General features: G+C 52.1%; 8 protein-coding genes across 8 annotated transcripts; 2 read left to right on the top strand and 6 right to left on the bottom strand.

Moving 5' to 3' along the window:
* Positions 1-457: 457 nt before the first annotated feature.
* Positions 458-1900, top strand: PV08_02832 (uncharacterized protein; the record flags this gene model as incomplete). Its single annotated transcript, XM_016377190.1, has 1 exon — positions 458-1900. One exon carries the CDS (start codon positions 458-460, stop codon positions 1898-1900), a length of 1443 nt encoding a protein of 480 aa, XP_016238760.1.
* Positions 1901-3501: 1601 nt separating this feature from the next.
* Positions 3502-3899, bottom strand: PV08_02831 (uncharacterized protein; the record flags this gene model as incomplete). The annotated part of the gene is made up of 2 exons (XM_016377189.1): positions 3502-3817; positions 3871-3899. The coding sequence occupies 2 exons, from the start codon at positions 3897-3899 to the stop codon at positions 3502-3504; spliced, it is 345 nt and encodes a 114-aa protein (XP_016238759.1).
* Positions 3900-4186: 287 nt separating this feature from the next.
* PV08_02830 (uncharacterized protein) lies at positions 4187-5224 on the bottom strand (the record flags this gene model as incomplete). The annotated part of the gene is made up of 3 exons (XM_016377188.1): positions 4187-4792; positions 4889-5036; positions 5109-5224. The coding sequence occupies 3 exons, from the start codon at positions 5222-5224 to the stop codon at positions 4187-4189; spliced, it is 870 nt and encodes a 289-aa protein (XP_016238758.1).
* Positions 5225-6152: 928 nt separating this feature from the next.
* Positions 6153-8772, top strand: PV08_02829 (uncharacterized protein; the record flags this gene model as incomplete). The annotated part of the gene is made up of 7 exons (XM_016377187.1): positions 6153-6519; positions 6600-7103; positions 7194-7389; positions 7465-7614; positions 7673-8163; positions 8233-8430; positions 8516-8772. The coding sequence occupies 7 exons, from the start codon at positions 6153-6155 to the stop codon at positions 8770-8772; spliced, it is 2163 nt and encodes a 720-aa protein (XP_016238757.1).
* Positions 8773-9180: 408 nt separating this feature from the next.
* On the bottom strand, positions 9181-10871 carry PV08_02828 (uncharacterized protein; the record flags this gene model as incomplete). Its single annotated transcript, XM_016377186.1, has 6 exons — positions 9181-9343; positions 9399-9487; positions 9553-9781; positions 9859-10447; positions 10504-10529; positions 10588-10871. 6 exons carry the CDS (start codon positions 10869-10871, stop codon positions 9181-9183), a joined length of 1380 nt encoding a protein of 459 aa, XP_016238756.1.
* Positions 10872-11972: 1101 nt separating this feature from the next.
* Positions 11973-16733, bottom strand: PV08_02827 (uncharacterized protein; the record flags this gene model as incomplete). The annotated part of the gene is made up of 6 exons (XM_016377185.1): positions 11973-13245; positions 13488-13739; positions 15010-15272; positions 15332-15987; positions 16033-16510; positions 16587-16733. 6 exons carry the CDS (start codon positions 16731-16733, stop codon positions 11973-11975), a joined length of 3069 nt encoding a protein of 1022 aa, XP_016238755.1.
* Positions 16734-18806: 2073 nt separating this feature from the next.
* On the bottom strand, positions 18807-19055 carry PV08_02826 (uncharacterized protein; the record flags this gene model as incomplete). Its single annotated transcript, XM_016377184.1, has 1 exon — positions 18807-19055. The coding sequence occupies one exon, from the start codon at positions 19053-19055 to the stop codon at positions 18807-18809; it is 249 nt and encodes an 82-aa protein (XP_016238754.1).
* A 1020-nt stretch (positions 19056-20075) lies between these two features.
* On the bottom strand, positions 20076-22289 carry PV08_02825 (uncharacterized protein; the record flags this gene model as incomplete). Its single annotated transcript, XM_016377183.1, has 4 exons — positions 20076-20225; positions 20323-20692; positions 20750-22159; positions 22207-22289. 4 exons carry the CDS (start codon positions 22287-22289, stop codon positions 20076-20078), a joined length of 2013 nt encoding a protein of 670 aa, XP_016238753.1.
* Between the last annotated feature and the right edge of the window lie 309 nt (positions 22290-22598).

The raw sequence follows: 22598 nt of genomic DNA, 5'->3' as shown, positions 1-22598 counted from the left end.
GGTGCAAGGGATAGGATCGGTCCACGAGGCCTGTTGATAGCAGTGTATCTTGTATATACAGCGAGTGGTCTAGTTGTTCTCTGGGTCTGCGAGTCGATGGGGATGCAAAGGTCAAGCAACGCGAGCTCGGCGGCAGTGCAGTTAGTGGGCGGCCTCACTAACGTTTAGCTCACTAGCCCGCCCGAGGACTTAACTGCGAATACTGTGCTTAACCCCGGCGAACTTCCTTTACTCGTCCAGTGAGGGGCATCAACTCTCTCCAGGCTCCAGGGGCCCGGCCTCCGTATCTCAAGGACTGAACGACATCCCTACCTATATGCGATACATCCATTCATCATGAACTCCTGTTCACTGGTCGTCCCGATCGAGTGCAAGTTATTCAACCACAGCGCTCAAACAATCTGCTCTCTATTTGAACCACTTTCCCTACGGCGCTAGTTGACGCCGCCATCCCGCCATGAACATCCTCGAGCTACCGCAGGAACTCCTAGGCCATATTCTATCGTTCCTTCATCCCCAAGACATCATCCATTTCTGTCAAAGCAACAAGCGAGCTCAAACCTTCGCAAGCCCGCGGAACCAAGTTCTCTGGCGTTCGGCCTTCTTGCACATTTTCGACGACCCCAAAGATGCCTGGTCTCTAATGCCCAATGCGGCCTCCCTCCTCAAGGATTGCCAGTGGGACTGGCACGTCGAACTCGTGCGGCGGTTGTTAGCACTACGAGCCATCCGGTCCAAATGGTGCGTCGCCGACGAGGCGTGGCGGGCCAAAGAGCACATCAACGCCCTACTCAGCATTCTCGACACGGCCAAGTTCGGACCCGATGAGCGCGACAACGCCACTGGTCGCCTCCCGCGCGAAGACGACAGGTACTTATCGCTCAACCTGCAGGTTTTGTCCAACGTCGACTCGTTCCGTGACGGGCTAGAGAATCTGATCCACGACACCGATAGGGTTCTCTACATGCGGCACACCGGCGGTAGCAGCGACGACAACCCGTGGACATCGCCACGCCGACCCGTCACGCGGTCCATGAGCTGGTGGGCTGAGAACGAAGTCAACCGGCCCGAGTGCGCATCCAGACTGCACGTGCTGTTCGGACTGACAGTGCGCGAGCGCATCGAGCACCGGGCGCGGGGGGCAGCACGCCGCAAGGTGTACGACTGGTCCCTCACCGGCGCCGATAACGACTACGGCCCGTTCAAGCGCGACGGCAGCGGCAGCGTGGACTGGAGTCTGCTCGAAGGCGTGCACAGCGTCATCGCGCGCAACTTCTCCATGTGCGTCGACGGCCACATCTCCATGCCGCAGGGGTTTCCGTTTTCGATCCCGCACCGCACGCTGGTCCGCTCGGACGCCCCGCGCGACTGGGCTAGGGTCTCCGGGTCGTGGCTGGGAACCTACTCGTTCCTCGACTACTCAGACCTGTTCGCGTACAACATGTGGGAGACCCGCATCGGCCCGCGTCCGACACTCGACGACGAGCCCGAGGCCTGCGGCGACCTCATGAGGCTGGACTTGGAGCTGGACGACTCCCTCGCCGACGACCCCCGCCTGCATAACTCCCTGGCGATATCGCACGACGTCCCGCCGTTGTACTTCCGCGGCACATCTCGCGCCCACGCCGGCATGTACCGACCCACCATCGCCGTGCGGGGGTGCGCCAGCCTCGTGCCTGGGAACAGGGAAGTCCGATGGCGCTTCATCATCAGTTACAGCGGCCAGGACCAGTGGCAGCTCGAGGGCGTTCAGCCCGGGGGGATCCGGTCTGGAGGCGTGTTTGGCCTGTGGACACAATGTGATCATGAAATAAACGGGCCAGTCGGACCGTTTTGCTATTTCCCCGCGGAACTGTGCAAATCGACTAGTATCGTGCTCGCCTCTGATTCGAACGCTTAGGTTGTGAGAGGAAGGAGGAGCGAGGGAGGCGGGAAGGGATGGACGGACCTACAGAGAGATAGTGGGGGGATGAAAAGAGGGATGGAGGGAGGGAGGGAGGGAGGGAGGGAGGCAGGAATGCAGGGCCCCAAAATTCAAGAATCACCTACTTTATACTACTCATTTATATCACCATCGGCACTTCTATAGATTTGAGACTTCGCAGAAAAGAAATCCCATCCCAAAGACGCTGCGTCCTCTGCATCTCTGCATCCCTGTACCAGTACGAGCCTCGGCGAGGGAGGGTGGGAGCGTTGTTGAGAAACCACGAAACGTGTGACCGGTGACCAGTTGACCATTGACGAGCATGGCAAATACCATAGCGTTTCAGTACTGCGCTTTGGTGACAATCATGGGGATTTTAGATCGAGGTAACGCTTATCGCTTTCCACGATATGGCACCGGCGTCAACTACGGTGCAATAGGAGGCGGACAAGGCGCTCGTCAAGGGGGGCGGGGTGGGCAGATGGTTTGCGAGTGGAGGAAAGACGTGGGAAGTGGGGAGGAAAGAAATGGAATGCAGCATGGAGGAAATAAGAATCAAAAATCAACCATCAGGTGCTCAGATACCTATTGACACGGTGTGTAGGTATATCAGGTACGGAATTGTAGATAGTGAATAAGCATGTGCCCAGTGAGCGAGAGATATGGACTTTGTTTTCATTATTTGCTCTATCATCTCCGTCGGAATTGCATAGTCTATTGTACGGAGTACGAGCACTCTCTGGGATCTCTTTAGATTACAACTCGCAAAGGGAGAAGAGGGCCATCCGTTCTCTCCCCGAATTAGCGACGGCTTTTCACTGAGTGAGGGTCATGAGCTTCGTGATCGGTCGTGGTATTACCCCGTGCACCCCGGGCTCACAGTGATGAAACGGGAGTGTGACAGAAATAATGGTTCATCCATCTTCATCATCGTATGCGTGTGTGTGTGGGTGTGCGCGCGCGCGTGTTTTCGGTATAGCGAGAGATAGGGTCGTCAAGATGCAACCAACCTCTCCTCACTCCTTTGGAGACGAAAGGAAACTCAGATTTCAATCGCAGAAAATTGGATGCATGTTGTTCGTTTCCACCGAGAACTGTGGATGCAGTCGTACAGTCCTGTGCATGAGTAGGCGTTCCCTTGTTCTTGGTGCGGAGTACAAATCCCCAAGAACAGAACGGAATCGGAGACGCGGTCTTACGTTGTTGGTTACGTGTACCACCCCAACCAGAGATAAGCGACTCTGCAGGGTGTGGGCCGGTCTCTCGAACAAGGGTGATCGGCAAAAGCATTACAGTCCGCGCAGATACCAAAATGCTTCATCGGTGTTTTGGGAGGCATGATATGCCGATGGTCGTATCAGGACCTCAGTGCTTGCGCAGTTGAAACATGTCGATCAAGTCCAGACACAGCATGTGACGTTTCGACTGGATTCGATTTTTGTTCACTGCGACAACTTTCTGTCGAGGATGTTCAGTGAGTAGAGGAACAGACAATGCGTTGCCAGAGCCGTGGGGATTCCATTAGAGAAGAACAAAATCAGTCGTCAATCGTCATTTCTGGGCGTTGCAAGACAATTTCATGCGCTCGAAGCTGCATAGTGGACACTGGCACCGGCGACATCCCTCGCGATAACCGCATAAGTGGTGGCGGACGCTGTGGTCGAAGCCGAAGTCGTCGACTGTGGTGATGCCGAAATGGTGCTGGTGGTGCAGTCTTTGGCGGCCGCAGCAGTCATCTGGGGCCGCATGGTGGACGGCTCGTTGAAAAAGTCATCGTCGGAAGCTTGTGAAGATGAAAGGCCCGTGCTGAAGAGTATATGATGCATCAGTTGCTTGAGCATTGTGGCAGCACAGTTCGCTACGAAGGAAATTGGTGGTGACAAAATGAGAGGGCTGGGTTCAGTAGCGAGTGGGAGGGAGAGTGGGAGATCGAGGACAAAACTCACAAGACCACGCTGAGCAAGTAGGCGGCCATGCGGAGCGAAGGTTATATATAGTTGTCCTGTATTATGCTCTGGCGATGCGCGTTCTAGACCCACGGGAAGCTGGGCTGGCGCTGACGTCGACATCCGAGGCCGCTCGGTCGACCTGCCTGATCCTGCCTGCTCTGGCCGATTAGCTGTGGTCACGGCTTGGCAGCAACTATTGTTTATCTTCGTGTTCTGCCTTCTAGGTAAAAGCAACCTTGATCATTGCAATATTCACCTGTCCGGAGTGCATCGACGCCATTTCCCAAACCGTGACATATGGTCACCATCTATCCTAGTCGTAATATTGCTCTGCCATGTACTTCATGGCTACATCTTTGTCGTGACCAAAGACAAGCCGAGCCTGGAATAGTCTCTGCAGGCGCTGGATCATATTCAAACTTTTGTACCATGCATTGTGGTCCCTTGCAAGCCAGCCGTGGGCATGACTCAGCTCATAATTCTCTGCAATGTGGAACTGATCCGTAGTCCAAATCCAAGTCCCGCTTTTCTCCAAGTTCACTTGCATGCAGACAAGGCCAGGTGTATGTCCTGGAGAGTGATGGAGCGTGATGCCTTGAAACAGATCAAGGTGATCATCAGTGAACGTCTTCCACACGAGTTTGTCAAGGCTCATGTAGCCTGGCAGATAAACTCCAAGATCGGCACCTGTTGCGATTGCCCAACATGCGTGTTTGAACTCCTCCTCGTGCACATATATTGGTACTTTGGTGCCAATGAAGTGCTCAAGCCCACCCGCATGGTCAAGATGCAGATGGCCAATAATCACTGCCTTGATGTCTTTGATATCATTGCCTGTTGCCTTGATCGCGGCAGGAAGCTTTTGAGCCTCACTATATTGAATACGTGGGAAGATGTCCGTTAATGGGTGGCCCCATGCCTAGAACAACCGTCAGTCGTGTGTGGAGATATTTATGTTCGATTCATTTAAATTCTGACGAGCACGAAGGCGGTCAAAGGATCGCAATGAACATACCACGTTGAGGTCCTCTGCACATCCCGTTTCGAAGAGTATACAGCCGAATCCGGGGATTTCAATCAGCGCTGCGAGCACAATCAACTCTCTTCGGGCATTGGTTGGATTTGTATTGCTCGCTGTACTCGTGTTGGAGCCACGCAGAAGCCTACCATCACAATTAATTCCAAGAAACTTTCTCAATGGAGGAGCAGATGGAGAAAATCTACAGGAAACATACCAACCATCGTCCATCTCAAGTCTCCCTAAATCCAGGAAATACATCTTCGTACCAGAGGGACAGGTGAATGCCGGTACCTGTGCTTTGGCTAAAGGAGACATAGAGGAGAGTGCCATGGTTGGCTGCTGTGAACGTACAATTTGTAGGAGGGCGTCAGCGAGACCGGGAGAGTGAGAAGCACGGAAACAAGGCTCATGTATTTTGCAGTCGTTTATGGGTGCAGAGCCCTCTGATATACTAGTCTAGGTTTACAAAGTGCGATTCGAGACCTAAAATCGGGAATGACAGACTGCTGGTACTTGTACCTTGTTTGGCAGTCCTTTACTACACTATATGATGGGCTCTAAACTCCTCACTGCAGCTACTACCCCCTAAACCCCCGCGTTCCCCTCTTTTTCTCTTCAACCAGATGGCCTAACTAAAATGCGTCTACTCAGTAGAAAGCATGTATTCGACGGAGTGGAGTACAGGAGGATGAGGAATGTTTAATGGGTGGGCCCGGGCTACTTCGGTATCCGGGGCTCCTCAGGTCGGCCGTAATCTGAACTTAAGATATAACCCGTACTCCCCGGGGAGTTCAGCTGTGTCTTTACCGTACTCCTGTCCCGACGGCATCATCTTGTCCGCTGCTCCGCCGACAGTGTGGTGAAAGTTGCCGGAATAGCGAAACTTCGCGCCCATTGTTCGTCCCCCACCCCACTTCTACTGCACACATCGGAACGAAGTCTTGGACAATCCAGTGTGATCGCGCGATATGGCACAGATATCTAATTCGAATGACCAAGCGGGGGAATCGGCATCGGTGCTGAGGGATTCGGCTCGCGAGACCCACCCAGTTACTGGCAAGCGACGGAGAACCGTGTTGGCCTGCAAGAATTGCAGACAGAGGAAGTCTCGCGTACGTACACATTGCTCTGGGGAGTGCGAGCCGAAGTTCAGGAAAATTAACTGAGGCACTCTGCCCTATAGTGCGATGGGTGGCGGCCAAAATGCTCCACGTGTGTTCAGTTGGACTGCGAATGTCAATATGAGCAAGCGGCTCTTATGACTCCGAGCTTGATGGTGGGTCGAAAGTGTGTCTCCCTTTATGGCATCGAGATCGCCGTGAAGCTATCGGCCACGACTAACCAACCAGATAGCTATCTCAATCAGCTCGAGGAGAGGATTGCACGTATCGAGGGCCGGCTGAGTCATTGCCAGCCCCAATCTCACCCCGGACCCCGTTTGGAAGCGTCAAGGACAAGCCAGAATGGATCTGGCGACGACATCCCTGCCAGCACAGCTAGTTCTGTCTTGGGCCACCAGGCCGAAGTCATGCATGGAGCAACTCGGGAAATTGAGTCAAGTGAGGACGTGATTGACGGAATGGGGGCCATGAAATTCACGGACGAGGAAGACAGTGGCTACTATGGTGCGTTCACCATCTGCATTCGTGGAGAGCACATCTCTCTGTGCCGTTGTCAGAATATTACCCACTAACATTGGTATAAGGGCCTTCGTCGAATATTGCCTTTATCCAGAGTATCAACCTGGCCATCACCAGAGCAGACCACTTGAGCCCCCGAAGTTCCGTGTCTTTCAGCCGGGTACGAATCAATACCGGCCTCAGTGTATCACGGCGACGGTATGTACAGGACAAAGTTGCCCAAAATGGTGCGATAGTCTCTCAAGGGAGCGTTAGTATTTATGCTCTCCCCTCTGAGGCTCGGACTTGGAGCCTCATCGGGCAGTATTTCAGCAAATCTGGCCAACTGCTGCCATTGATCCACGAGGAAAGCTTCCGCGAAGCTTATTTCCAGATGAAACAGAACAACTTTACAATGGCACGCAGGACGTGGCTGGGCCTGTTGAATATCATGCTCGCGCTGGCGACGATGATAAGTAACGAAGGCCACCAATCTGCGGTAGAGCGGATTAAAGAATCGGACGTCTACTACCAAAGAGCCCAAGGCTTGTGTGACAGGGAGTCCAGTCACACCTCGAGTATCGAGCTAGGTGAGCTTTTGCCGCATGACCCAATCATTCCCATATTCCTGGAGGGCAGTACAATCTACTGTGTCTATGTGCAGAGTTAACACCGCAGAGAAGTGCAGTACCTGCTCATCCTCGGCCAGTACCTTCAGTCAACACAAAAGTCAGTACAGGCATGGACTGTCCATGGATTGGCAATTACACTTGCTCTTCAACTAGGATTGCATTCCTCACGGACAAACCAAGAGTTCAGTTCGTTGGAGAGCGAGATCAGGAAGCGCGTCTGGTATGGTTGTGTCCTTCTTGACAGGTATGTGGCAAACAACTATGCACAAAATGTTACAACTGGAGGAGAAAGCAGGCTGATCGCAATACGTGACTTCAGGACGTTGAGTATGACTTTTGGCCGCCCAGCTGTGATCCCAGATCGATATGTCTGTCTGGATCTTCCGTCGCAGCACATCCAGATACTGGGTCGCACACCGGGAAGTCCGATAGAACAACAAGCGGATGCTAGATTCTTCATCGCCACTATGTAGGTGAGACAGAGCGTTGAAGATGCGGTCAGGGCTGACGAGGTCACGCACGCACAGCAAGCTTTACAAGGTGATGTATCATATCATTGACACCTGCTACGGTCAGAACCTCGGCCTCGATGACGCTTCCCGGGAGTCAGACATTGTGTTGCACGTCCTCGAAGGGAGCCGACACCTTCGGAACTGGAGGGAAGAAGCCGGGACACTCAAGCTGCGTGTGTGGACCGACCCCCTACGACCGTCGGAACTTTCGCAAATGAAGAGAGAAGAGACGGTGACACACAGATTTAACATCGTGATTTCGCTCCGCTACCACAATCTGCGCATCTTGCTGTATCGGCCCATTTTGGAAGCATTCCTGGACGCTCACGGAAGCAGTCGCATGAAGGACTCATCCAAGATGGACGTGTCACACCAGGTGGGTGTCAGCAGCATCTCCAGTTGTGTCGACTCTGCCATGGTTATCATATCCGTGATTCACACGATTGTTACGTCGGAAGAATGGCACCCCAATCTGCTTGGAGCCTGGAACTACTCTGCGTTTTACAGTGAGTCCACTGAAATGACCTCCGTCTTGCCCAACCAGTCAGAGGAGGCTGGCCGCTGATTCCTCACAGCATTTAATGCTGGTCTCGTCTTGTTCGCCACTCTACTTGTCTCGCAGTCCGGAGACGCCCAGCGCTGGGAATTCGTTGAGAGAGCTCCTCAGTATCTCACATTCGCCATCGAAGCGCTACGAAAGCTCGATCCCGGAAATTCGGTGGTGGAACGATGCGTCAATTATCTGTCCCGATTGACCGCACTGCTCGACTCTGGTAAGGTCTCGATTCATCCTCGCAGTGCACGGAGCAGGAATCAAATCTCCAGTGAGGTGACCTTTGTTCTGACATGGCGCTGTAGGTACCGGAGGCATTGACCACCAGCAATCCGGACTATTTGGTCCGGAGCATCCACTGCCGAGAAACACGAATCCTGAGTATCCTTGTATCTCCTACAGTGGTGGCGCCAGAGGTGGTGATCTGCAGTCGACGATACAACACACGTCTAATCAGGGTTTGATGACAAGGGCATACGACTGCGGGGATCTCAATCTCAATGAATTCATGTTGGATACAGACTTGGACTTCTTTTCCAGACCATTTGATTCCATCAGTTGATTCTGGAAACGCCGAAGGGCTACCATGAGTAAGCCCTATGCCTCTCGGCTGTGGCTTGGAGGCTGTAAATCGATATGCGTAATTCGAGACCGTCCTCAACCGTTATTCCCTCTTGATTTAGGTTTGCACTCTGAGAAAATAACATTGTAAAAACTTGCAATCCGCATGTGCTGCAATTCAAGTCCGCTACGATATAGTTTTCTCACCGAGAACAATTTTGGCCGTCTCCTTAGAGCCTATCGCATTCGAAACAGCAGAAGCGGATTATCCATTCATCGTTGTGTTTCATGAGCGCAGAAGGATAGCTCGATTACGTCGTATCGACTTTTGCGTTGGCCAGGCCTTAGCTCCTGCGCGTTTGCTTCAAAAGTGGGAACGTGAGAAAAATGGTACATGTGGCTTGCAACCTTACAGCTTCGAGTACTGAAGCTCGTTCTTTCTTCCAGCTGGCCACCACCATCCAATATACTTGTCAACTTCATGCTGAGTAACGTCGCCGTTAAACTGACTCTTGGTAATATATGCGTCGATGGCCATGTCAGCGTCCCTCTCCGCATCGTAACCATAAACTCTATAGTAGCAGTTAGGGATTGATTCGAGACTCAAGATTTTCAACGGCGACTAACGCGGATGTAGTATCTGGATCCTTCCAGAGGTTGGATGAGTACTTTGCAAACTCGTCTCGCAGCTCAGCCGACATTGCTTTGTTTCGCGCCTGTTATGGGGGTTCGGAGATGAGTACAACGTCTGGTGGAAGTAGCAGAGAGGAGGGAAGTTTACCTCTGTCAACTCTCCCTCTGGGATTTGCCACATGAAGCCGTTCAGATATGAGACCCGCTGCTTCGCGGCAACCTTGTCCATCCGAGTGTCTTCGTAGATTTTGATCGCTTCTGCCAGGCTCAGTTTTCCATCGACGACTTTTGACAACGTCTTCGCAAGGAAAGCACCGTCTTCGATGGCGGTAGCAGCGCCTTGGGCCATGTGATTCACCATGGAGTGGGCAGCGTCACTAGAAAAGAGGAATCAGGACTGTCTCAGGTCTCCACGGCCACAATGAACGCAGCAAGCGCTGCGACAGCCACTTACCCTAGCAACACAACATTTTTCTGGGGCGTCGACCAGGATTTCAGGGGCCCAGTCACAAGCAAAGGCCACCGGCGCGCCTCGGGGACCATGTCTACCACGCGCTTGATTCGAGGGTCATAATCTGCATATCTCTGTCGGAAGTCAACCTCCATGTCGATGTCTTCGGTTTGTTCCACCAGGTGGTCGACGTGGTGGCTGAGCACCATGTTGAATATCGTGGCTGCCGACATTGGATACGAGATGATATACGACTTGGGAGCCATCCAGACCTCCATGGTGACCTTCTTGACGAGTTCTTTGGAGACGGGGTCCTGGCGGATCTGATCGTATGGCACCGTTGCTCGGTAGGCACAGTTACCGTTCGGAGGTTTGGGTTTGACTTCTGGCATAATGTTCTTTCTTATTGCTGAGTTGACACCATCCGCGCCTATGACCAGGTCGAACTCCCACTGTTTTCCCGTTGTCGATGTGACTTTCACTTTTTCGGAAGAGGTCCAATCTATTTTTTCGATGCGAGTGCCGAGAACGGTCTCGACGCCTTCGCTCTCAGCCACCTCTGCAAAGCCCCAGAGCAAGTGCATACGATGAACTGTTTCGATGTTCAGACATGCATTTCCTGGGCCTGTGGAAGGGGAGGGTCCCTACCTGTCCACCAAGGGAAACCAAATTGCCTGCACGTGGGTGTGTTATTAAGTGGACGTTTTGTCTTTGTCATGGAACGAACCCTACCTTCGTACCGTGTCCTTCACTTTGAGATGACCGATGAGCGTTCCATCCTTTTTCCGCAGGTTGAGTTCGTCAAACTCGACAAGGGAATTGCCCAAAACCTGATCCACTCCCCACCGGATGAGGAATCTGGACACGTTGGGGGTCATCTGGATCCCAGCCCCAATCTCCTTGACCTCTTCCGCCTGCTCGAGGACTGTGACCTTTAAACCTGCTTTGGCGACGGCACAGGCGGTGGCCATACCGCCTAGACCGCCACCAACTATTCCGACGTGTAACGGTGGCATTTCGATGATGGTATGATACGCAAGGCTGTTCTTCACCAATGAGCCGTTGTAAAGATCAGTGGATTAGCAGTTGAAATGTGATAGAACATGTTCCGACTTTGTCGCATGCAAAGAAGGGTCTTTGTTATAAAGCTATAACCACATAGATATCCGATAAGATTTCATCCGGATCGTATCCCTTTGATTTCATTGCCATCTTCACCCGACATCCCCGGAGATGGTTCCGCTTCCTACTCGTATTGGCATTTGGCCGCCTCCACATTCGTGGATCTTCAACCAGTTTGGGGCTCCGGTTTGTCGGGGAGAACGGGTTTTTCGATGTCCCCGATTCGTTGGACGGCTCACTGGCTCCCTACCCGCAGTGCACTCCGGCGATATGTAGGTTTGATGCATATATATCCGTACTCGACCATATCTCTCCCAATGCGCACTTTGGATCGCTCTAGGGGAAACAGAAATAAGTCGGGGTGGAGAGACATAGTGGAAGTCGTCTGCACAACACATGGAATAATATTGTGTATCTCCCGTTCCGCTCCCGCCTGCTGATGGGCTTCGGCGGCCAATAGGCGCCTCTTGAAGTAACGTGCTCCCCCGGAAGAGATGCCTGGTTCTACGGGGCTAGGAGGCATGAAGGAAAGACGATCGCCGAGATTGCAAGTTAGCTGCCTCTTCTCTGGCCCAAATTCGGGGAGTCTGCTTCTATCGGCGCCCTGACCGACTTCCCAAGCCTTATGAGCAGCGAAGCCGCGCATTTGTCACTCGGACGAGCTTTCAACGGTCGGGTCCAGAAGCGGACGAATTTGACAATCCGGCCTTGGAGACGGCACTCCCGACTAGTTTTGTTCGGTAAAGTATCAGTCGCTGGGGGGAGTTTTTACCACACAGCCTAGTCGGATATCGACTTTGTAAAACACGTCAAAAATGGTCCGCAGCTCTTCAAAGGACCATTAACTGAGCGTTTGGACGTGCTCAGGCGAGTGACATCCCTCGACCAACTTGGATCATCATCCGGCGATACGATAGGTACCTAAGGGATGTAGGCCTAGGTCAACCTTGGAACATGGGCAAACTTTCAGAACCCGTCAAACATCGATTGATACCCTATGTCTTGACCCAGACGCCGTCGCGAGGCGCCATGGTGATTCCGATACCAAACGTCGTAGCTCCGTCGGTCATATCGTATCGCGTTTCCTCACTAGGCCAACTGCGTCTGTTTGTCAGCTTCATACGAGCAATCTCATCTGGGGCCTCAGCCAGCACGAGGCGTTCGAGACTTTGCAATAGGCGCACGACCAAGTATGACACTGTCATCATGGCCATACTTTCTAAGAATTTCCACCTGGAATTAGCCCATAGCTTTTGCAAGTACTGGCTCAACAACAAAGGACAATAAGAACAATACTCACTACCTAAGCAGACCCGGGGGCCGAGGATGAAGGGTGCAAAAGCACTATCAAAATCTCCCGACATATCACTCTCCCAGCGCTCCGGTCGGAACTCATCTGCATCGTCGCCAAAGATATCCCGTCGATGGTGCATGGCATAGATGTTGAACCCTATCGTGGTCCCCCTGGGGACCAACAGTGGTCTTCGTCCGTCCTCGCCGCCTCCCTCAGGGAGCACGGTGTCGACTCGGGCGGTTCTCCCGTTCATGGGCACGACGGGGAAGATTCTCATTGCCTCATTCAGGACGTGGCGTAGGTAAGGTAGAGCTGACATGTCAGTCATAGTGGGCACCGTGCCCTGTGGGAGACGAGCCTCGATTGCGTCTCGAAGCTTGGTCATCGCCCGGGGATGCTTCACCAGTGCGTACATGACCCAGCTCGCAAACGACGCCGTCGTGTCTCGACTCGCCAAAAGCAACGAGAGGAGCTGGTCCCGCATCACGCCCGTCGACAACTCAGCCTCCTTGGAGACCAGAGACTGCAGGAAGGAAACTGCACCGCCGCGGCCGCCTTCGACTTGTCCTTTTTTCCAGGCTTGTTCAGACAAAGCGTCGGTCAGGTATCGATTGACGAACGCCCGACAGGTGCGACACGATCTTCGGAACCGCGGCGAATCACGAAGCCAGTAGAAATTCAACAGTTGGCCTCGCTGGCCTAGCATGTGCAGCGCGTGGCCCAGAGCCGTCGAGAACTCGCCCGTGCTACCCTTGTCCTGTTCTTCCCCGGACCAGTGCTTCATATCGAACAGCAGCGTATCAGTCGAGTGGCCAAACACGGTCTGCGTCGCGAAGTCGGTGCTCAACTTAAGCAGCAAATCTGCAATGTCAATGGCCTCGCCTTCGTTGTGCGCCTTCAACCTGCCCAGCAACCGCTGCACATGGACTTCGAGCTGGACGAAATCCTGATCGATACTGCGATTGAAATGAGGTCTACATATCACCGGCGACACTCGTCAGATAACTTGGACACACGTACGCAGCGTTCCCGGAGAAGGAAAGGGGTTGGAGAAGTTTGCAAGTGATGGTTGAATGGTAGGGGATCCTCCACACCTTAACATAGCTCGAGACCTTGTCCACTCCCGTCCATCCAGCGAAAGAACACCATGTCCAATCAACGGTCGAAAGTTACCTGCTCGATCGGGACCCAGCTCGTAATCTAGTCGGAGGCATACCTGGAATCAGCTGAATGCTCCTGTGAAGACCGAATGGATGGGCGAAGAAAAGAAAAGAAAAGAAAAACAAAGTGCATGTTCGGACCTTTGAACCGGTACTTGCAAATGGCATGGACATTGGCCGGAGACCGAGTGAGGACCACCAATTGCCCATTGACCCGTTGGGTGTAAGTGTGTCCATGTTTCTCGAACTCCTGGAGCATGAAAGGAGGCAAGCGGCCCACCCGTTCTGCTTTGAGTGTGGGAAGTGCCCTGAATCGAGTAAAAAAGTGTTAGAGTAAGTTACGTATTCAACAACCACCCCAGTTCATTCACACACACGGGTAATCGACCCGCTAGGTTCGTCGTTCCCGTCTCTTGCACATGTGACGGAGCCACTTACTTGTCGAGTCCCAGCGGAGGCCACCATGGGTTGTAAAGGTGCTTCTGCGCAGGTCGACATGCGTGGGCGGCAGCAAAGGCCGCGAGGTCCTGTATCGATCCGACAGGAGCAATTCATCAGCGGATGCTATTATTGGAAGAGGCGTATACAGTGATTGGTTCATGGCTTTCATTCCAGCGAGATCAATAGGAGCGAGCAAGAAGGCAAAAGCCTTTTTGCGGATTTGTATAGACTGAAAAGATCGATTGCATAGACATTAGACATACCTTTGCCCGTCGTCGACGTCGCGTCCAGTACGTCGCAAGAACCAGAATCAGACACAATAGCGCGCCGTAGTAGGCGACTCCTCCTGTCGCAAACGGGGCCCTGGAAGTGATTATTTCCATCGTAGATCACTTGGTGTCATTTCAAAACTTGAAAGTCGACTTTTATCGATCACAAGTTGAACGCAGTTCGTTCAATGCGTTGTTCGAGCTGACTACCTTGTCCCTTCAGCGAGCACCAACATTCTAACAAAAGAGAAAGAGAAATGCGACATGGGTCCATGACTCTCCGACTCCCATCTGGTTTCGCCTAGTCTGTGAGGCTTAGACGAAGAAGCTTGTGAAATTAATGGCTGAATGGTGGTTTCGTGGGTAAAATGGGGCGAGGATTTCGAAGGGGTTAGAGAGTCGCGCCTCTGGCCACCTACGTACTCCGTCCCTAAAGTGTCTCCGCCGAGGCTAGCCCGAGGCTTCACATAGCCACATGTCAATCAATACTCATGAGAAGCATTAATCTACAAACGCTGAAGTACGTCTCGTTATTCATTTTGTCGCGCATTAAGAGCCTGAACCCCCAGCGACTTGAGAGTCATGATCTCCATGTATATGTATGTATGAACGCCAAGCCCTGTCAAGATCCGAACCATCTTCAACCATTAGATCAAGCACTTCTTTCAAATATTATCATCTCAAGACTTTGAACGCCAGGTCCTGTCCGGTCCATATTCTGTGAGAGTCTTCGTCGTCCACGTTGCCGTCATTTCGTGCGCGCATCAAGTCGTGTCATATATGAGGAACCCATCTGCCCCAGTCTACTTGCTCGTATGTTGACACTGGCATGGACCGGAGCGCCAGAAATGATTCTACAAGTACATACATGCGACTCAGCCCGTATAAGATGGCCACTAGGATGGATGCTGGTATCCTCCACCAGGGGACAATGGAATCTCGATCGACTATTCCTTTCTTGGATTTCTGGATGAGCCGATACTCCTGAAAATGATCCATGCCGAACCACGCCACGCAGCAGCCGAGCATGATGATGGATGCGATGCGCCATAGTTTCTGTTCGATATCCGTTGGAAGGGGGATGTTCCAGGCAGCAGCATGAAGCCCTGCGTAGGCGAATGTAATGACTGCCTTGATAACGTTGGTCAGCACTGACTGAATGAAGAACCGAAAAATGCAGTAGGACTCACAACAACAAAAGTCACTCGGTGCTCCATTATCGGAAGGCGGTCGTTTCGGATTCTATTTGGATTACCACCCTTGCTTCCCCAATATCTCCGATATTTATCGGTAAAGGCTCCGGTAAAAGTAGGTTCTCCATCGTCAATAATGTCCAGCTTGGTATATGGTGCAACAAGTTGCCCAGTCTCATCAAGTATCTTGGATTGATTCGAGGGATGAGTCGACTGGTACTCCTCCAACAGATTCCGCTGTCTCCCACCTTCTTTTTGGTCCGTAAAGGTAAGGTCGATGTCGTTAACGGTGTATCCGTCTTTCATTTCCAGCAGGGTATATGTCTGCACATCATAAGGTTTGCGATACCAGGCAATGAAACTGCCCATGGTGCAAACGACGAAAGAGAGAGTCGTGACTTCGAGCACTGTTGTTTCCAGTTTCTGAATCGCTCTGGCGATAACTTCGATGGCAAGCCAGCCAACTTGCATGATGGCCAGAAATTTGGCTAGGCTGTCTGATTTGGAGCGGTCGTTGATTTCGAGAGTGCTAATGGTGGGAAGGTCTATATATCCTTTGCGCACCAGGTAGTTGATGTGTTTCGCATTGACGAGGTAAGGTATCGGGTTTCCCTGCTCCTTGAGCCGGAAGCCACCCATGTTGGCAAAGAAGGCTGGCGTCCGTCAGCGTAAAGCCCCAAAATGACATGAAAACTAACCATGGCGCAAGGTCCATCGTTCGTCGTCTTGTCTCTTCCGCATTTCCTCAAAAGTTTCAGAGCGTTGCATCCTCGGCCGACTCATCTCGATCATCTGAATCTCGTCTCCATCAGTGGCTGGAGGAGAGGGTGGGGTGTTGGTCACGCTGATGAACGGATCGGTGACGGTCTTTAGGAGCGTTATGTTGCCACTTTCTAGGCTCAATTGTGCGTCTTGTTCGGTAAGAATGTCTCTCATCTCACGCCAGCAAGACCGAGCAAACGACCATTGGCCAGCCGCCAACATGGTGACGATCTCCGGTACAATGCAACAGTTACCGACTTGAGCGTTGTCAGCTTCGGTGCAGAGATAATCGTGCTGAGAATTATCCTCACCCCATTTGATTCGTCTCAGCCACAGATCGACGGTACTGTCAGTCCCAGGCGGTGCAGGTACGTTCAGATGAACAGCTGTCCACACGCAGATGAAAACTGTGAACTACAACAGGTCAACAACACCGCTCAAGCGTAGGCCGACTGATGGATCGACGGGTGAGCAACTGAAACGAACTCACAAGACACGCCCAGATGATATCCATTGTGCCTCTACCGTTCGGAGAGTCCTGCCATGGGACGAACTCCTGGGTGCGGTTGACATGCTGGGCATAGCTAGGCGTGAGCAGCAGACTGCTGCCAACAGCAAGGTGCAAGGCGTTCCTCATGAGTCCATGTTCTGTGAACTGGAGGGGAACTGAAGCTGATCGTCGGCATAAAAGGCGAGGCAGGATGAGCGCTATTAAAAGACGCTTCGACTCCTCAAGCGATCTGGCGGCCAACTGCGACTCCGCTAGATTTCACCAACTTCGTTGTCACACAAGCGGTAGCTGAAATACGACGGGATACAAGAGACTCCGTATTTGGGGCCTAAAGAGTTTGCCAAGGGCCAGCTTCAGGCCCTGCAAGGGTGGGTGGTTCAGGATCCAACTCTTCATCAGCCTTGAAGATCTATGAACTTAGGTCTGTGAGATGGAGATCCTGATTTCTGGTGCCGAGTACCGACTACCCTGTACAAGCAATGCTTGTATGCAGAGTTCGTGGACAGAAAAACAATCGAAACGAAGCCCCAAGAAAAATGAAGGAGGGCGACAGGAATTCGAAGCGGAGACTGAATCTGGTCGCAAACCCTGCTACGAAAGCCGAAATGGGCCATATCAGCTCAAATATGCGGCTGGGGAATTGCATTTATCCCGCCGTGGAGAGCCTTATCGCGTATACAAACCGAGCCCACCATCACGAACAGGGTACCACCAACTAAAGGTCATTTCCGGTTTTTCGAAAGATGCAGATCAAGAGAAGGTGTGAAAGTATGCACTTCATGCCTTGAAAGCGTCTGCGGTGACTATGTCGCAATTTGTTATTGAGTCTTCTCACGCCGTAAAAGCCAAGTTTTCAGCCGCCTGGAGACTTTGCAACAATGCTGAAACGATTCAAGCAGGAACCTCTTGACTCCGCGCCACTTATTACTGTATGGCAGCTCAACGTCAGGCCCGGCCCGTCTCAGTGATCGAGATTCGGAAACCTTATTCGACAGTCATCGTTGGTTCAAGGCGGCAACAAATACAGAGAGAAGGGGGGTGGGCGGGGGGGGAGTCTGCCAAGGAGCGTCGTGGGGAGTCTCTGCATCACTGGTCTCTAAAGTACTCGGCAAAATCTACCTAACAATGGTGTTGTAACGTTTCCAACGCAGCCGTACCTTGTAGCGTTGGCGGTTACGGATACAGCAGCTTGATAAGGTTTTGGGCCATTCTCCAAGACATATTGTAGGTTAAGGCTACAGCTCGCTTCACCCGGCCGATACCCGGTCAGAATGGGGGTCAAGAGACATATAGCGTAATGCGTAGGTGCTATTGTTACGATTGTACATGCTTCTGAATGATTCTGCAGAGCCGCAGCAACCATCATCAACTTTTGACCCTGTCGTCGGCCAGGGGGCGTTAGCCATGCACCAACAAGGTGCACTACTAGTCAACTAGGCGCCAGGCCAACAATAGCAGCGAAGTCCTTGATATGTGGCCCCCCAGCGGTACAGGACGTTGACGTTCGTATTCGATTTGTATTGTCTGCTCGACTTCCCACTGCGAATTCTCTCGTCAAGTCCGGTTCGTCTCAAAAATGAAAGGTTCGCCCCACGTCGTCCTGATTGTCAGTAGCTCGCACACCGAGCCTGACAATATTCAAGCTCTCAATGGTCTCAAAAGTCAACCATAGGTCGGCCGCCTAAGTCCCCAGCTCATCCTGTGTATGCTTCGACGTGCCAAACATCCATAGAGACTATCCACGCAGGTATGTCGACCGTCTAGCACAAAATGGGTCACTAGTACATGTATTGTAATATTTCCATTCACCCACTTTGAATCGTTCTCTCTTTGTCCAATCTTCTATGTCATCGAGACCTTCCATCATCCACCACCCACTGTTGTGTCTTGCGTAACAAGATACAAATTGTCAGACAGCATACCAATTCTGCGACCGCTGGCCATCCGCCATTCCCTAGACCCGATTCGTCCCGACTATGCCTACCGCTGCGCTTCGGACGAGACCACGCCAATCGCGAGAGGCAGGTCAAAGCCCTCATGGAGCCGTTGAGGCGACATGAGACCTTACGCGACCTCACACTATGCTCTCGGGAAGGAGTCATTGCAACATGGAGGACAAGATGTTCACCCGCAATTTAGCAACCGAACAGTGCCTGTGTTTGACTCGACGGGATCAGGAGGTCTGTTTGTATCGCCCTTTTACTCGTCTTTCTTAGGGACCTCGGTGCTCGGGTAAAGGTAACGCCACAATGCCTTTGTCCAAAAGATTGTCTCCATGGTACCTAGGACTCCAATTGCGGCCATGACGGTTATCCTGACCCCCCGAGACGCACCAAGACCAGCGAAACTGAATGAAGGATAGGATGGGTTGTCCTTGGGCTCGCTCCCTTGCCCGCCGGAGGTAGGTTCCTTTCGGCTTGTGAAGCGCATTTGCGGCTTGAACAACATGGCTTTTGGCATAGGCTGTCGCCACGGCCTGAGGGAGGTAGCGAGCGTGCCGGGGAAATGAATGTACATTGAGAGAGATCTTGGAACAGACATAGTGCCTTTGTGATGTGGTCGGAAGCTTCAAAGATGTTTTTCTAGACAGTGTCTCTCAAGCCAAATACGAAAAGCGAAGGAAGACTTAGAGGAGGTGTTGCAAGACTCGGGCCTTATGTATCTCTGCTTCGCTTACCAAGATCGTGGGTTTTCTGGCACCATATTTGAAAGCAGCACCAATCGGTGTGCACCAGAGTCATCGGCTGCAAGCAAGATCCATCCATCCATCCAACTAAGTATCAATGCGCCTCGATGTAGAATTCACTCTTCTGCGTCCCCTTCACGAGTACGACCTTAGCGGTAAATTTAGCTTCAGCGTTGGCGGGACGGAGCTCCATATATTCGTACTCGTATCCGTGTTCGTAATCGTATCCGGATTCGTTCGTAAAACGTCAACAACGAGCAAGGACCCTAGAACCTCGTCTCCCTACCGAATTGTTTCTTACTCCCGAGATCAATGCTCATGCTTAGCATCAGTAACAACCTAATGATCGCCCCGTAATTGCCAGAAAGGTATACCGCGGTCCGTTCATGGTTGTCTCAGACTCATTTGAGTGCCTGGTATGGCTTGTTCTCGGGGCGGTGGTCTCCAGATATAGTCTCTGCTCGGTTATGGCCTTGCCCACACTGCTGCAGAGCTAACGCTCATTACCGATGTCGTTTCTTGCCGTTGTCTGGACAGTAGGCAATCTTTGTTGAACTGCAGGATCATGCAAGATCAAAGAGACCAGGCCATGGTAGACTTACAAACCTCAAGCAGGATCCTTCACGCGGCATTTCATCGAAACCACATCAACAGAATCATACAGAACGAAAACCCGTCTTGTGTCGGGAGGGTATGGACTACGGTTCAGCAGGCTTTGACACATACCCCGCAAGCCACCGCGAGACAGGAAGAACGACTACGTCTAATTCTTGGCTTCCATCTCACATCGGTTCAAGAAGAGCAGTAAGCTCAGCAAAGTGGTCAGTGTCAAACAGATTATCCATCTGCACGTTATTCCATTCCCCAAACGGGCCCAGTCCCAGTGCAATGTCGAACATGTCGATACTGGGAAGTGAAATGGTATTTTCTTTCTGTTGACCATGTATTAGTAACTCATGCGACGATTCTTTTGGATCAAGCTACTCCAAAGAGATCGCTGTGGCTAATCAAATTCACAGTTGAACTCACCAGAGAAAAGTCCATACCGGGCCAGGCTTCCACTCCACTGTTTGCCCAGTCCCACTGCAGCTGGGCGGGAGAGGTCTGGCTCGAGAGAGGCATCTTAGGAGTTTGATACCTGGGATCTGACCGTACCCTTGGGGCTCTCGCGTTTTGTCGCGCCTCATGCACGACCTGTCGCGCGCGACGATCAAGCTCTGAAGCCACCACATTCATGCGTTTCATTGCCATGAGAGTCGAAGCCTCGCTCATTCTGTTGAGAATACCCACGGCAGAGCCCGTAAGTTGCAGATCTGAGTCCACATTCTCGTCCAGTGGAGATTCAAAGACGTTGGCTTCGAGAATTAACAGAGCTGAAAAGTAAGCGCATCCGTTTGCCCTGTAGTCAGTCGATCAGTCAAAGACTCGAGTGGGATGGGGGCTGTAGGGTGCTTACCATACACTGCAGTCGCTAAGAGACATTTTGGAGATCATTACCATACAATTTCTGCTCATCAACACGCAGTTTCGCCAGCCTCTGGGTAGTGGTGGCGGTGTTGGTGTCGTCAAGTTGGAGTTCTGCCCATTCGCGGCAATGCTAACATCAATATTGTCATGCCTGGTGGTTAGGCGGCTGCGCCACTCCGCATCAAAGCTCCAGATCCCGTGAATCATCACTAGACATCCGAGGTATGAGAAATGCATCATGCACAGCCAAAGAAGAGCTGCTCGATTGACATGATTGACAACGACGTTTGCTTGCAATTCGGGTGGGACGGTCCGCCTCCACTGCTCTAGCTGGTTGTGAAGGAACGCGATCCGGGCTCGACGTTCCTGTGGAGTGATCTTGGTGGCTTGCGTGGCAAAGAGCAGGTCGTACACTCGGCCTTGGATATAAGCCAGCCTTACTCGAAGCCGGAAAAAATTGACACTGGTTCGGCCATCAGTTGTATGGACGATTCCAACATCGTCAGGTGGATGCTCTGATGGCAGATCTACGTCGATGGCGCCATCGGCCTGCACCGAAGGAGTATGGTGTCGCAGACAGATGTCCTTGTCAAAGATATAGGTAATCCAAAACACGCGGCTGCGTTGGAGCATCTCGTCCACAGACAGAGAGTCTTGTCCTTCTCGAATGTGGAGACGGAGGCGGTGGGCAAGCCGCACGGCCATGCCTATCAACACTACCGCTGGGCGGGAGTCTTTGAGCGCGTTGAAGATGATGACGAGACCTATGATGACCTGCAGGCCCAACAGCTCAACCTCACCAGTGACGAGCTCGGCAAGGACAGACAGGGCGTTGTTGACGTTCTTTGCAACCTGACTATCACCAGGACCCAAGTCGAGGTCGTTGGAGGGTGATGCTGGAAGACGGGCTGCCAAAGCCAGGACAACGTTGATCGCTGCCCACGCTGTTCGGGGGTATCGAGAGTTGAATGAGTAGTAGTCTTGCAACATGCGGAGAAAGGTTGATTGCGAGAACAGTGGGATGAGCGAGTTCTGGTGGGCAAAATAGACCTCGATTGCGGGCTGGATCGTTGTCAACGGAGGGAGGCTTGGATACGAGCTGTCCACGATGGGTACTGGCTCGTCTGCGGCCAGATCATAGTCTGATGAGATGATCTGCTCGGAAGATGGAGGTAGGCTCGATTGCTGTTGGGACAGTAGTTGGTTGACTTGGTCTAGGTTGATGTGATCGAAATCTAGTATATACTGGTCCGGATGATATTCTTCCGGCAGAGACACCTGTGGGGGTTCGTGGTGTTGATATGCAGCTGTTGATGTATCCTTCGAAGACATCCCTTTTATGAACTGATCCATGCGCAGTTCCATTTGGTTGAGCCGCGACTCGACATTGTCAATCCGACTGACTTTCTGTGAGTGGGACTTCCAATGCTATATCGTCCAACTTACTCATTGGTATGATTGACTCGTTCAGGAGACACCCAAGCTGAGCTTGTAGACTGTTTGATCCGACGAGTCTCGGCAGAACCCATCCTTTTACGGACCGTTGTCGTGCGACATTCTGCCTTGTAGAGCTGACAGTTCGAACACGTCGGCCTGAGCATGTCACATTTTATCTTCTTGAGGGAGCAAAGATCACAGGCTGCGTGGTATGCCACGGTCAGGAACGAGGCCTTTACATCTGCTGCGTTGGGTACCTTTTCGTCTGTTGACTTGATATGTCACCTCCATGATCTCCGACCAATTCTCATCGCTCATTCCAACAAACCACGATTAGGATGCCTTTTCGCTTCGATACATGATTTTGCTTCGAGTTGTGTTGTCCTGTATATATAAATCAT

Source organism: Exophiala spinifera (assembly GCF_000836115.1).
Source record: "Exophiala spinifera strain CBS 89968 unplaced genomic scaffold supercont1.2, whole genome shotgun sequence".
Taxonomy (NCBI): Eukaryota; Fungi; Ascomycota; class Eurotiomycetes; order Chaetothyriales; family Herpotrichiellaceae; genus Exophiala; species Exophiala spinifera.
This window is presented reverse-complemented; position numbering and strand designations above follow the sequence as displayed.